At 42.2% G+C, this 14,179-nt stretch overlaps 1 protein-coding gene across 1 annotated transcript in view; it reads right to left on the bottom strand.

Moving 5' to 3' along the window:
- Positions 1-14,179, bottom strand: part of SAMD3 (sterile alpha motif domain containing 3) — a 56,822-nt gene that overhangs the window by 20,299 nt on the left and 22,344 nt on the right. Inside the window, exons 6-7 of the mRNA XM_019420628.2 lie at positions 14,083-14,167; positions 5,602-5,769 (exon numbers count right to left, since the gene is read on the bottom strand). Of these exons, the coding sequence (XP_019276173.2) occupies positions 5,602-5,769; positions 14,083-14,167 (253 nt within the window). The remainder of the gene's footprint in view (positions 1-5,601; positions 5,770-14,082; positions 14,168-14,179) is intronic.

Here is a 14,179-nt window from a genome sequence, read left to right as displayed (position 1 = left end):
TAATCTACCCCACAAAGATAGAGGAGAAGATTTTCAAAGTAAACGAAAAGATCAGCCATAAAAGGTAAAGAAATGGACACCGGAAAGGGGGAAGCCAATTTTTTTTTTAAGAAATTTTGAAAGAAGCATTGGCTATTATCAAAGTTGCTTATATCCCATGAGAAGAAGTTTATAATAGTTTGAGGGCTCTGTTGGCTGAAAGAAACCTCAATTACTTACTAAAAGGAAATGCATGCATTGGTCAAAAAAGCGGTAAAGAAGAATTTAAGCATTTTGAAAGTTTATTGACATCCCAGTGTCTCAAACGGGGCATTTGGCAGAGGCCCAAGAGGACCGCCAAGAAATCCTCTGGCATAGAGATTTCAAGAAAGGACAAGCATCAGGCTGTGACCGTGTAAGGATCCACACTCAGTGCCTCAGGTAGATCAGATGCCACCGCTACCTCCATCCCAGGAAGACAGGAGCAGGGTTCCTCCAGCTGGGAATCCCCATCATGTCACAGAAGGCTTTCCCCGTGAGCAAGACAGAGCTTATCCCGGAGCTGCCTGTGCTGACAGATGCCCAGAACCTTCTTTTGGCCCAGCCTTCCCAGTTGAATGTGGCACCACTAGCCCAGGCTCTAGTTCTCCTGTGGGAGGGCAGATGTGACAGAGGAGTCCCAGGGACTGGTTCCCGAGAGAAGGATCTCCTGTCCTTCCCCTTATTCTGAAAAATGAGGATGAATTTGATCAGAAACCTCTCTACTGAGGGACTTCCCTGACCCAACACATCTTCCACAGGGAACAAAAATGTCTCGACACTAAGCACTAAACGATACTAAGGAATAAACACTAAGTCATCAAATGTAATGTGGCAATGGCATTAAAAACAGACTGATAGACTAATGGAATAAAGAGATAGTGCCCAGAACATACCCATGTCTATTTGGAAACTTAATATACAATAAAAGTGTCACCATAAACTGATAAGAAAAGGATGGATTGTTTTGTAATTGGTATTGAGAAAGCGGCTCATTATGTGGCGATCCCTACTTAATAGTGTATAGAAGATGGACTCCAGATGAGTTAAAGGTCTGAACACGAAAGTGAAAACAATAAATTTAATAGAACAAAGAGTAGGAGAACGTCTTTGTGGCTTAGGGCACGGGAAGGACTGCTTCCTACAAATTAACAAGAAAAAGATGCTAACTCGTTTAAAAAATGGGCAATGGATCTAAAGAGAGAATTTTCTAAAAGAAGAAATTCACAAGGCTAACAAACATGTGGGGAGATGCTCAGACTCATTAGTTATCCAGGGAAATGCAAATCACGGCAAGAATGAGATTACCCTTGATGCTTCTTAGACTTGGCAAAGTTTAGAAGGCTGAATAATGCCAGGGGTTGGCAGGAATACAAGGGGACGCATGGCTGTGGTAACAAGACAAAGTCATCTGGCAAGGAAGTGGTCAAATGCAGTAAATGCACACCCTCCACCCCATCAGCTCCACTTCTGGGTACACAACCCAGAGAAGTAACACACAGGTAGGGCCAGAAGCAGACATGTATGACGGTGTTCCCTACCACACAGCTCCTGGTGGGGGAGGAACAGGGCTTGAGGTAAACAGTACGTTATAATCACTGCAATCATGAGCTAGAATACACTAATGTGAATGAGTCTCAGAGAGTATTAGTGAAAAAAGTGAAACAAGAATGAAGTCTAGAATACCATTTACATTAAGTCATATATATATATAAACCCAACTGGAACACTTATAGATAAAAAGATGCATACGGAACGCTTTGGACTGGTGGCCCAAGGGCAGAAGTGAGGGAAGAGCAGATAGGGAGGAGAACACAAAGAAATGTACAGAACAAGAGCGAGGCTTACACAGGACAATGACCATGATACACCATGAACTGAGTTTGACTCCCTCAACTCTAATTTACACCTGAGATTTTTCACACACACACAAATACTACAAGGTAAAATTCCACTACCCTGCCACGCAGCTCTATACAATTCATGTAAGCTTTAAAAAATTTTTTTAAACGTGTATTTATTTTTGAGAGACAGAACACGAGCAGGGGAGGGGCAGAGAGAAAGGGAGACACAGAATCCAAAGCAGGCTCCAGGCTCTGAGCTGTCAGCACAAGAGCCAGACGCGGGGCTCAAACTCACAAACTGCGTGCGAGACCATGATCTGAGCCAAAGTCAGATGCCTAACTGAGCCACCCAGGTGCCCCAGTTCGTGTAAGCTTTTAAAGCCAGTGTCGTCGTCATTTAAACAAGATGTCAGCAACGTATGAAATTACTCAGTTAAGTCTGCCATTTTGAGAATCTAATTATACCTCTGTTTATAAACATAAGACAGAGTATAGTCAAAGACAATTAAGCAAAGGAAATAGATTTATCAATTCACAGGGTTGCAAATTGCTTAGACCTAAAACTAAAAGTCAGATGCATAAGAGCGATAACACAGCTGTTGAGTTTGGCTTCATGACCATACAAGCAGCCGTGACATGAGGTCATGGGGTTGGGAAAAGATTTTTAAACATTGCAAAACGCTCAGTATTTTGTAGGATTGGTCTGAAAACATAGTCTGGGATTCTCACAAGTACAGCCATCCATACAACGTGGTGATAAGTCTTAGCAGCAGAATATGAGCAACCTGGGTATATTTAGGACTCACGGGTGGATACTTTAACACTGTGGATGCTCTGGGTTTCATAGTGTAGTTTAAGCAGCACTAAACTGGCCTGGGAGATTGGGATGGGAGGAAAGTTAGGGATAAAACGTCCGTGGCCAATACTCAGACCCAAACAAACTCAGCAGCTGCTTGGGTTATCTGCAGAAGCCCATGAGACAAAGGTAAGAAAACCACCTTCCTTCACAGAGACATCTACCTTCAGTTCTTTGTAAATTTCTCCCAACCATCAAAAGAGAAATAACAGAAATGAAACAAAACAAATGAAAATCTCTTCCCCTCCTCCTTTTTCCTTTCCAAAACCTTCCTCTAGTTCATCCAAACCCACTTCCCTGCCCTTGAGAAAATAGCCTGACTCCTGACTTCTTGCGTCCATCAGCATTTTCCAGCTCTGTCGCACAGGAAATAACTGTTTTCTGTATTATGGAAATATTATGTCCGGGCAAGAAAGTTTAAAAGATGTGAAAGTTACCAAAGTATCTTAATCCAAATGTCTTTAATTTTCAGAAATCTTAAAGATATTGAAAAGGAGCTATCAGAAGTTCAAGCTGGAGATGGGAAGTAATTTAGGCAATTTATCTGAAGTATAAAATTCCACGAGATAAGTGGTATATTCAGTGGATTTGTCTTTCCATTCTTCTTAGGGTTTTTCCGTTTGCTTAATCACTGTTCAGGGTAAAAAATACAGAAGCACACTGTTTCTGTAATATTCGAGTGTAAAATTTCTCCCATTCCTTAAAGGTTTGGGCTTTAGAAAACAGCAGGTCACAGACACGGATGTTACAGTCTTAGAAAGAATCAGCCATCTGTGGCTCCATTTGTAAGAAGGAGAAAAGTAAATCTTGACCGATTAGATATGTTTGCCAGAAAAAACACTGTGTCTTCAGGTGTGAACAATGACCACTTTAGAATCTTTTTTTGCCCCAGCTGGCTGGTAGGAAGGTCAAAACTAAATTCTGTTGTAACTTAACTCATCTCGGACCCTGGTACATTCATCTGTGTTGGGTGCGTGTGTGTGTGTGTGTGTGTGTGTGTGTGTGTTGTAGCAAAATCCCCTGCATGGATCTTAGCAGGATTCATCTGAGGATTCAGGCTTGTCTTGGGGGCCTGGGGGAGGAGAAAAGAAGGGAAGATTCGCGAAGGGTGTCATCACATGAAGAGTGTTGAGAAGGAACTGAGAGAGAAGTGCAGAGATTGGTTCAGTGATGATGTGTCAACAAGAGAGGAGCTGCCATTTGGTTTGTGTGATCCCTGACTCCCCCGAATGTGCCCTTGAGTTCCAGTGCTAGCGACAATTGCTCATCTTCCGATTTACCATTATTTCATTCCATTGAATTTTGATAGGCCATGCATCATAGAACAAAAAGGAAAACTGAATTTGCAAACCTTTAATTTATTTCGAAAGGAGCTCTATTTTTCGTATACTGAAAATCAAATTTTGTGAAAAAGCCAATCTATGTGTAACATAATTATGTCCCTTTACAAAGTGACTTTTTATTTTTAAGAGGATAAAAGATAATTAAAATAAATCTAATTCTGTGTTATCATGAGTATTATTTATTTATTTATTTAGAAATAATTATTTATTTTGGTGGGGAAAGCGCAAGCAAGGGAGGGGCAGAGAGAGGGGGGCACAGGATCCAAAGCAGGCTCCACGCTGACAGGCTGACAGCAGTGAGCCCAATGTGGGACCTGAACTCATGAACCATGAGATCATGACCTGAGCTGAAGTCGGACGCTCAACCGACTGAGCCACCCAGGTGCCTCTATCATGAGTATTGTTTATAACTGGAATATTGCAGTCAAAACTTCTAAAAAGTTACACCACTAAATCTTTACCTTTCACCTGTCTTTTTGTTGAAGAGCCGGCATAGAAGTTTTATTATCTTAACTGGCCTATGACTTGGAAATCTTACTGAAAATTATAAGATATTTAAAATGTACACACCTTCATCTAATTTTTTTTCTTTTTTATGATGTGGGGATGAATGTTTTGCAAAACATGTTTAAAAATATTCCTGCTCCCTGGAGCTTACAGGTAGTAGTAATAAAACTGAGACAACCCAGATGGGCTACTCTAGTTTGATCAAATAAATATACCAACTAAGAATGAAAATGGAATATTTACACCAAGTACAATCACTAACATCAATGCATCTGTGGCGAAGAGTAAGGATTACATATTCATGTTGGATTGGGGTGGAAACACAATTGGCCGTCACGGGATATGACTTCTTCTATACTTGGTAGTTTGGACATCCTTCCTTAAGGAGTTCATTCACTTTATTAGCAGGGGCCATTTTTTGTTCTGGACCATATTTGGGGGCCCTGAGGTAGGGATATTTATAGGATCTCAATAATTAGGACCTGCATGCACATTACTTACAGCAAACCCCCCTGCTGAGGGATAGATCTATAGGCGCTGCCTGGCCCTTAGGCCTGGGGCACCGCAGGGTTGGCACAGGGGATCCTCTGGGCAAGGGAAGAGCCAGATGGGGTTTATATCCATGCACATGGCCTACCTTCCTCCCTGAAACCTTGGGGATAGAGGCTACCCCACGAGATGAGTCTTTAAAACCATCTGTAGCCATAAGAACAGCCGGAACATAAGATATATTTTATGATGAGAGGAAGAGAAATGTTTCAAAGACCCAGAACATAAGGGCGTTTCCAGGTTTTTCGAAGGTTGCGTAAGAATAAACATGAGATGATGAATAACACACTCTGCTCAAACTGTTTTTAGAAGCCCTCTTTTGGAAATATTATCATTCATATTATTAGTCACACAGAACAGATTTCCCTACCTCCAATTTTCAAAAAGAATATCTGATTCTGTTTTAGTGATCGTGGATGCTGTTACTTAGTAGCCTTAATCACCAGTCAACAAATAAACAGAATATTTAAATATCCAATCTTACTTTTATCCGGACAATTTTAATCTCATCAGAGTTTGTATCCGGAAGAAATTTCTTGGTCTGGCCTCTTCGGTGTCCAAATTTACATTTATTTCTCACCACTTGTTCATCATCTTCTATGGGTCTTCGAACATATTTAAAGCGATCTTTGAGAGCTCGTTTCCACAAAAACTGCATAAATTAACAAAACAAGACAGTTACTCTTCAAGGAGATTGGAATAATCCCACATAAAAAATACAGTCTTTATCACTCTTGGGTTTGCAATTCTTTTCACCTCACAATAGTAAAATTAATAGAACTATCCTTCCATTTATCTTCACAACAATCTTGTGATATTGCCATAAAAATTATAATCTCTAAATTATAACTAAGGAAACAGAGTCAAAAAAAATAATAATATATCCCCCAATGCCACACTGGAGTTTTCTAATTCCCAAAATTGGATGTTTTCTTTTTTTTTTAATAATAAACTAAATGGATTTATTTCTGATTTTTCATTCTTTTAAATATTTTTTAATGTTTGTTTATTTTTTGAGAAAGAGCACACAAGCAGGGGAGGGGCAGAGAGAGACACACAGAATGTGAAGCGGGCTCCAGGCTCTGAGCTGTCAATGCAGAGCCCAATGCAGAGCACGAACTGTGAGATCATGACCCAAGCCGAAGTCAAATGTTTAACCAACTGAGCCACCCAGGTGCCCCAAATTGGATGTTTTCTACCATACTTTGCTGTCTCCACAACACATGCCACTTTTCCACTGGGTTCGAAGAAAGAACTGATACTGGCTTATGCAGATATGAATTGATGCATTTTCTTAAACATTTTTTCTGTCATCCCTTGAAATTCGCGTTGGTGAATACTATTGGCATTCATTCCCCAGATATTTGTGGAGCATGTGCTCTTTCAAACACAAAGACCAGGTTTCTTCCCTGGGAGAGAGGAGGGCTCAGGCAGACACAGCATTCAGTCTAGCAGAGGGATGAGTAATTTCAATTCAGAGTGAACAGTGTTATAACAGGGGAAGAGACAGCATTATCTTACATTGTGCTAGGAGACCACAGAAGCCTTCCTGTAGGAGGCACATGTGAGCTGAGGTTTAGATCTCAGTGTCAGAAAACTACACCAGGGGGTTGGAGACACCAGGTGGGATGCCTTGTAAGGGGTAGATAGAAGTTCCAGGCAGAGGAAGCAGCCTGTGCAGTGGACAGAGGGATAGCTCGTGCCATTTGGAAAGCTGCCAAGAGCTATGCATGACCGGGAAGCAGAGGTCACCATGGGGAATGGCAGAGAATAGGCTAGGAAATAAGGCAAGAGAGAGAAGTGAGCTCAATCCTAAAAGGCACGGTTACCCCATAAAGGAGCTTCACGGTAATCCAGAACCAGATCTTTTCAAACCCCTGTCAGTGGACAGGTTACATCGGCATCTCATAGGGAACTTTTGTCCTGGGTTCTTCCTCTAAAGCAATGGTTCTCAAACTTTAACCCAAATCTCAATTCCAGGATGGCACAGGTTGCTGGGACACCTGGGTGGCTCAGACGGTTAAGTGTCTGACTCTTGATTTCAGCTCAAGTCATGATTTCTCACGGTTCCTGAGATCAAGCCCCATGTCGGGCTCTGTCCTGACAGCGCAGAGCCTGCTTGGAACTATCTTTCTCTCCCTTTCTCTGTGCCCCTCTCCCACTCATGCTTGCTCTTCCCCCACCCCTCTCAAAATAAACACACACACACACACACACACACACACACACACACAGGTTGCTGGGCTAGTCTTTCAGAGTCTGTGGTTGGGTATGTCAGGGTATGTAAGAATCTGCATTTCTTACAGGTTCCCAAGGACACTAATGCTGCTGGCCCAGACCCTAGAGATTCTGATTCAGTAGGTCGGAGTGGAGCCTGGATGTCTGTATTTTTCAAGGCTTTATAGGTAATCCAGCTGCAAAGCCAGGCTAAGAAGTCCTCCTAGGCCACATTGAGGGAGAAAGCAGATGGTCAGATCTGAGCTCTGAGAGAATCTGTCTGCCATGTGCAGTGTTTGGGAGATCAAAGACATGGGCAACAGCTGAGGGACACAACTGGGCTTTCTCAACGAGCCAACATGCTCTTCCTCTGCTGGGCCTTTGATTTTGGCCTGGAAAGCTCTATCCCTGTCCTCCCTGACCCTGCTAGTATCTAGTTAACCCTGCTCTGCCTCCAGATCTCAGCTCAGCCATCACTTCTTTATGGAGACCTCTCAGGCCCTAGAAGCTCATTTCCCTTGGTCATCAGCTCTCACCTTTCCTTGTCCACACTTACCACACTGGTGCCTTACCTTCATCTTTGTGATGCTTTTCTGTTCTGTTCTTTTCATTCTTCCTCTCTTTACTTTCCCCCCTTCCTTCTCTTCTTCCTTCCCTCCCTCCTTCCTTCCTTCTCTCTTTCCTTTCCTTCCATTAGGCTGGAAGCACACAAAGGCAGGTTCATGTCTGCTTTGCCCACCAAGCCCAGCACAGTGCCTGATGCATCTTGAAACTACAAATATTGGGCACCTTGTGTCAGTCCTCTGTGATGCAGAGGGACCCAGGTGTCAAAGGAACAGACTAGAAGCAAGACTCAGAGTTTTGGCCTTGCTTGGTGAGGAACTTAGTGCGTGAGGAGTATCCCTACACTTAAAACCTGAACCTCAAGGCTGCTTCTCAGCCCCTTGACTTCCGGCAGTGCACTATGCTTGAATAGGCCCAAGACTGGGTGACTTTGGGCACATTTTCTAAGCTCTGTTTCCTCCCGGGCAAATGGGAATGCCACTGAAATCACATTAGTAGCGTGGCTAGCACTTAGATTTTGCCATTCCTTGTTCCCTGGCTTAAGTTTCTATGGGTTATTCCCTACCCTTCAGAAGAAAGACTTCCACTGGGAAGGCCCAGGGTCTAGGCCTCGTGTGTATTAGCCAAGAAACCCGTCAGCAAGTAACCTTTGTCTTAGTTTCCACAGCTATGAAATAGAACAACCAGACCAGTGCCGTAAACTGCACTGGGCTTTGGGAGACTGAAATGAATAGCTACTCATGGAAGTTATTTGTAAAGTAAAGTGCCGTTTGTTCATAAAACCTTCCAAGCCCTGGAGAGGAGTGCTGTGGGTTGAGGTCAGCCGACAGCTCTGACTCTGATTAAGCTCCTAGCTATGTATGAGTCAGAGACTCTTCATCACCTCCCACAAGCTTGTGGGTCTGCCCTCAGCCACCACCGTTTTACAACAGCACAGAAATAATGGATAGTTTATATTCTTCTTAGCCTTAAAATATGAAATAATGCAAACACACTTTTCCCCTCATGTTTCCTACAGCTCTGAAGTCCTTCTAAACCTGCTGATGTGGTGGGAAGTATTATAGCACTCAACTGTTAGGATTTTTTTTCTTTTTTTTTGGTTTTTAATTTTTTTTTTAATGTTTATTTATTTTAAATTTTTTTTAACATTTATTTATTTTTGAGACAGAGAGAGACAGAGCATGAATGGGGGAGGGTCAGAGAGAGGGAGACACAGAATCAGAAACAGGCTCCAGGCTCTGAGCTGTCAGCACAGAGTCAGACGTGGGGCTCGAACTCAGGGACCGCGAGATCATGACCTGAGCTGAAGTCGGCCGCTTAACCGACTGAGCCACCTAGGCACCCCTAATGTTTATTTATTTTAGAGCACGAGCAGGGCAGGGGCAGAGAGAGAGGGAGACACAGAATCTGAAGCAGGCTCTGGGCTCTGAGCTGTCAGCACAGAGCCTGACGCGGGGCTCAAACTCACAACCTTGAGATCATGACCTGAGCCAAAGTTGGACACTTAACTGACTGAGCCACCCAGGCGCCCCCAGGATGTTTTTCAATTGCCAATTTCTTTTTCCCAGCCTCTCCCCTCTCTTCTTATTAACTGTCTGATAGGAACAGGGAAAAGACAAATTGGAAAGTATTTACTGAGCATCTACCATTTTTATACCTAAGAAAATTAGCAATAATTGCATAATATCATATACGTATATACATAATATCATATACATGCCTGGCACCATGAGTTCCTTACACAGATGCCTTAGTAGAAAATCCCATGTCACTGAATAATCATCCTCCTTAGCCATACTCTTCCACCTGGGGGCTGCGGGGGTGGGGGGTGGGGTGGGCAGTAGGGTGGAAAGAGCTATATGGATACAGCTCTCCTTTAATTCCTCTGAAATAAAAAATAGTCCTGGGGGCGCCTGGGTGGCTCAGTCAAGCGTCTGACTTCAGCTCAGGTCATGATCTGGCGGTTTGTGAGTTCAAGCCCCGCATTAGGCTCTGTGCTGACAACTCAGAGCCTGGAGCCTGCTCCGGATTCTGTCTCCCTTTCTCTCTGCCCCTCCCCTGCTCACAGTCTGTCTCTGTCTCTCTCAAAAATAAATAAACATTAAAAAAAATTTTTTAAATAGTCCTGACATTATGGGCACCCGATCTAGTACATGAAATAGTCCCTGGCATCACCAGCAGGTTTTGGCTCCACATTTTAAACCCAGATATAATGTTTAGGAAACTTTCAGACAAACTTAGAATATGAAACATCTTACATGGCAACTGGACTAGACTTGTCCAAAAAATAAGTATCAGGGAAAAAAATAAAAGAAATTAGAAAAAAGAAATTAAAGGGGCGCCAGGGTGGCTCAGTCAGTTAGGTGGCCAACTTCGGCTCAGGTCATGATTTCGCAGTTCATGAGTTTGAGCCCCACGTCCGACTCTGTGCTGACAGCTCAGAGCCTGGAGCCTGCTTCGGATTCTGTGTTTCCGTCTATGCCCCTCCTCTGCTCATGCTCTCTCCCTCTCTCTCTCTCTCAAAAATAAATTTAAAAAACATTAAAAAAAGGAAATTAAAAAGACATAATAAACAAATGCAATGAATAATCTTTGACTAGATTTTATAGTAAAAAATCCATTTCAAAAACATATTTTGGAATAATTGGAGAAATGGGAATATGGGTTATATATATTATTATGTAATTATTATATATCATATTATGCAATTATTGCTAATTTTCTTAGGTATAAAAATGGTATCGTTCTTGTAGAGGAGATCATCCGTATCCTTACAAGATACATGCTGAAGTGTTTAGAAATGGTGTCTGAAACTTGTTTTTTGTTTCCAAATGCCCAACCAAAACAAATAAAGAAATATGAGACAGGGAAAATAAATGTGGCAAAATATTAACACTTACTGAGTCTAAATCAGTGATTCTTTTTAAAAGAATTTCTTTTTCTTTGTAGAGAGAGAGAGAGTACACAGGGAAGAGGGTGAGAGAGAGAGAGAGAGAGAGAGAATCCCAAGCAGGCTCTGCACTCAGCCCATTGCTCAACATGGGGCTCAAGGGCTCAATCACAACCCTGGGTTCACGACCTGAGCTGAAATCAAGGGTTGGAGGCTCAACCAACTGAGCCACCCAGCCGCCCCAGTAATTCTTAATTACCAGGATTTTGTCCTCTTCCCAGAATGCACATGGCAATGTTTGGAGACACTGCTTTGTCATAATGGTTTGGGTGAGTGGGTGGGGCTACTCAGGGATACTGCTAACTAACCTAGGACAGCTCCCACCACAAAGAATTATCCAGCCTAAAATATAAGTACTACCAAGGTTAAGAAACCTTGATCTAGATAAAAGGGTATATGGGTGCCCATTGTAGCATTCTTTCAACTTCTGTATGGACTTACGAAAATAAAAAGTTGCAAATAAAGTTAGCCCTAAAAATGACAAAGAGCTTGCTCACTTGTGCTCACTCTCTCTCCCTCACTCTCTCTCAAACACACACACACACACACACACACACACACACACACACATTAACATTCTCAGAAAATTTCTGTCTTCCACTGTAACATTAGAAACATAACCTCACGCACACTTGCAGGGAGAATTTGGGTAAATATCTACCATGCACCAGAGTTTCCCCTTTCATTCTATGTAACATGAGCTGTACATGCTAAGCAAACATGGGCTGTAACATGCTAAGCAATTTTTCAGGTCTCCATATCAGTTAACCATCTTTCATTAATGCCACTGGGGATGGAGGTGGCTAAAATGCACACAAAATTGAAGTAAGCATTATTCATTACTTTCTATTTGACTCACTTTCATAATCATGAAACTAAAGGTCAAAATGTAAATAGATAAATATATATTTGTTTACATGAATGCAAATATTCTCTGGATGGAATCTTTGATAGCATTAGTTACTTCTGGGGAGGAAAATTAGGGGGAAGACAAGAGGTGGGAGGGAGACTTTTCCATTCATAGCCTACTGTAGCTTTTGAATTTTGAACTCTGTGAATATATAATTTATTCAAACAGCATATTTAAATTATTTCTAAAAATGCAACTAGCTCTATGCACAGTAACACTGATTAATCGGCAGATAGTATACTTGAGTGTAGAAGTCATTCTTAGAATCAATTCTGTTAGCCACATCAGTGTGATTATCAATGTTAGGACTCTGGGTTTGTTTTCTTTGTAGTTTTTTGGGATTTTTGTATAGAGTTTTTTTAGAGAAAATTAGGTTTATTTTGCAGTATGCTTTTATATGCAGCAGCTTACTTTAGAAAGGATGTCATACGAGAACCAAAAATACCTCAATTCCAGTCTGGGCTTCAATAGTTACTAGTTCCAGACATGGAATCCAATCTCTTTCCTGAGACTGGATGGTAAAAAAGAATATATATGGCACTCTCCCACTCAGAAAATTCTGGTTCTATCCCCACATAATAAACATTTCTTGAAAATACAGAAAGAAAATAGAAGGAAGGAAAGGAGGAAGGAAGGCACTTCCTTCTAGTGATGATAGCCCTGGTATAGGTGTCATATCCTTCTCTCTTTTTTTTTTAATTTTTTAAAATATTTATTCATTTTTGAAAGACAGACACAGCGTGATCAGGGGAGGAGCAGAGAGAGAGGGAGACACAGAATCTGAAACAGGCTCCAGGCTCTGAGCTGACAGCACACAGCCCGATGCGGGGCTCGAACTCACAGACCGCGAGATCGTGACCTGAGCAGAGGTAGGATGCTTAACGGACTGAGCCACCCAGGCACCCCACATCCTTCTCTTTTTGGGTATTACATGTCTCTCTTTTTAAAAAAAACATTTTACTTTTTAATGTAGTTTTTATTCATTTCAAGAGAGAGAACACAAGCAGGGAAGGGGCAGAGAGAGAGAGGGAGAGAGAGACAGAGAGAGAGAGAGAGAGAGAGAGAGAGAGAGAGAAAGAAAGAATCCCAAGCAGGCTCCACACCCAGCACAGATCCTGACATGGGGCTCAGTCCCACAACCCCAAGATCATGATCTGAGCTGAAATCAAGAGCTGGACGCTCAACTGACTGAGCCACCCAGGCACCACTTGGGTATTATATCCCTTAAAGACCCTTCCTAGAGACTCCACATTACACATGTTTTGAGGAAGAGACAGAAAGATGCTGATGGAGAGACAAAGAAGACAAAGGAAGTGGATGTGGAAGGGAGGAACAGGTGGAGCACAGGGGATTTTTAGGTCCGTGAAAATACTCTGTAAGACACAGTGATGATGGGTACGTGTCATTATATATTTGTTCAAACCTTTAGAATGTACAGCCACGAGCATGAATCCTAATGTAAACTATGGACTTGGGTGATAATGATGCATCAATATAGATTCACCCATTGTAGTAAATGTACCACCCTTGTGGGGAATATTCATAATGGGAGGAATGCTATACATGTGGGGGCAGGGCTACATGAGAGATCTCTGTACCTTCCTCTTGCTGTAAACCTAAAGCTGATCAAAAAAGTCTATTTTTTTTTAAAGAAGACAAAGGGGGGGGGGCATCTGGGTGGCTTAGTTGATTAAACATCCAACTTTTGATTTAGACTCAGATTATGATCTCAAGGTTCACAGGACCCAGCCCTGCATCGGGTTCTGCACTAACAGTGCATCCCGTTTGAGATTCTCTCTCTGCATCTCTCTCTGTCCCTCCTGTGTTCACTCTCCCTCTCTCTCTTTTGCTCTCTCAGAAATAAACATTTAAAAACTCCATTTAAAAATACTTTTTGAAATAATTGGAGAAATGAGAATATGGGTTACAAGTACTATTATCAAAATAAATAAATAAAGATTAAAAATAAAAAGGCAAAGGAACACAAGAGAGATAGAGAAGGTTTTAAAAGAGAGCAGAGCCAGACAGAGAGGTGGGGGAGGGAGGGAGGGTGAGAGAGAGAAAGAGAGAGAGAGAGAGAGAGAGACCAAAGCTAAGAAAAAAAACAGGGACTGACAGAATGAGACAGAGCCAAAAGAACAGAATCAGAGAGAGACCAAGATAGAGACAACTAGTCAGAAAAGACAGAGAAAGAGAAACAGACACAGACACAGATGGACAGAGACTGAGGGAGGGGGAAATGGGGCATACAATGACTGGACAGTACAGAGCTATTATTTTAAGATGGGTTGAGATGGATGGAAGGGCCCCATGTGGTCACTTACAAAGCCACAGCCATCCTCGTCCAAGAAAGGGTGGGCTTGCAGCAAGGCGTTGACCACATCATTGTATTGCTGGGTGCTGGGATACCTGTTCAGTGCA

Source organism: Panthera pardus, unplaced genomic scaffold, assembly GCF_024362965.1.
Source record: "Panthera pardus isolate Hobbes unplaced genomic scaffold, ASM2436296v1 HiC_scaffold_17, whole genome shotgun sequence".
In the NCBI taxonomy this organism is placed as follows: domain Eukaryota; kingdom Metazoa; phylum Chordata; class Mammalia; order Carnivora; family Felidae; genus Panthera; species Panthera pardus.
Note: the sequence above shows the minus strand (reverse complement) of the source record. Positions and strands in the feature narration are given on the sequence as shown.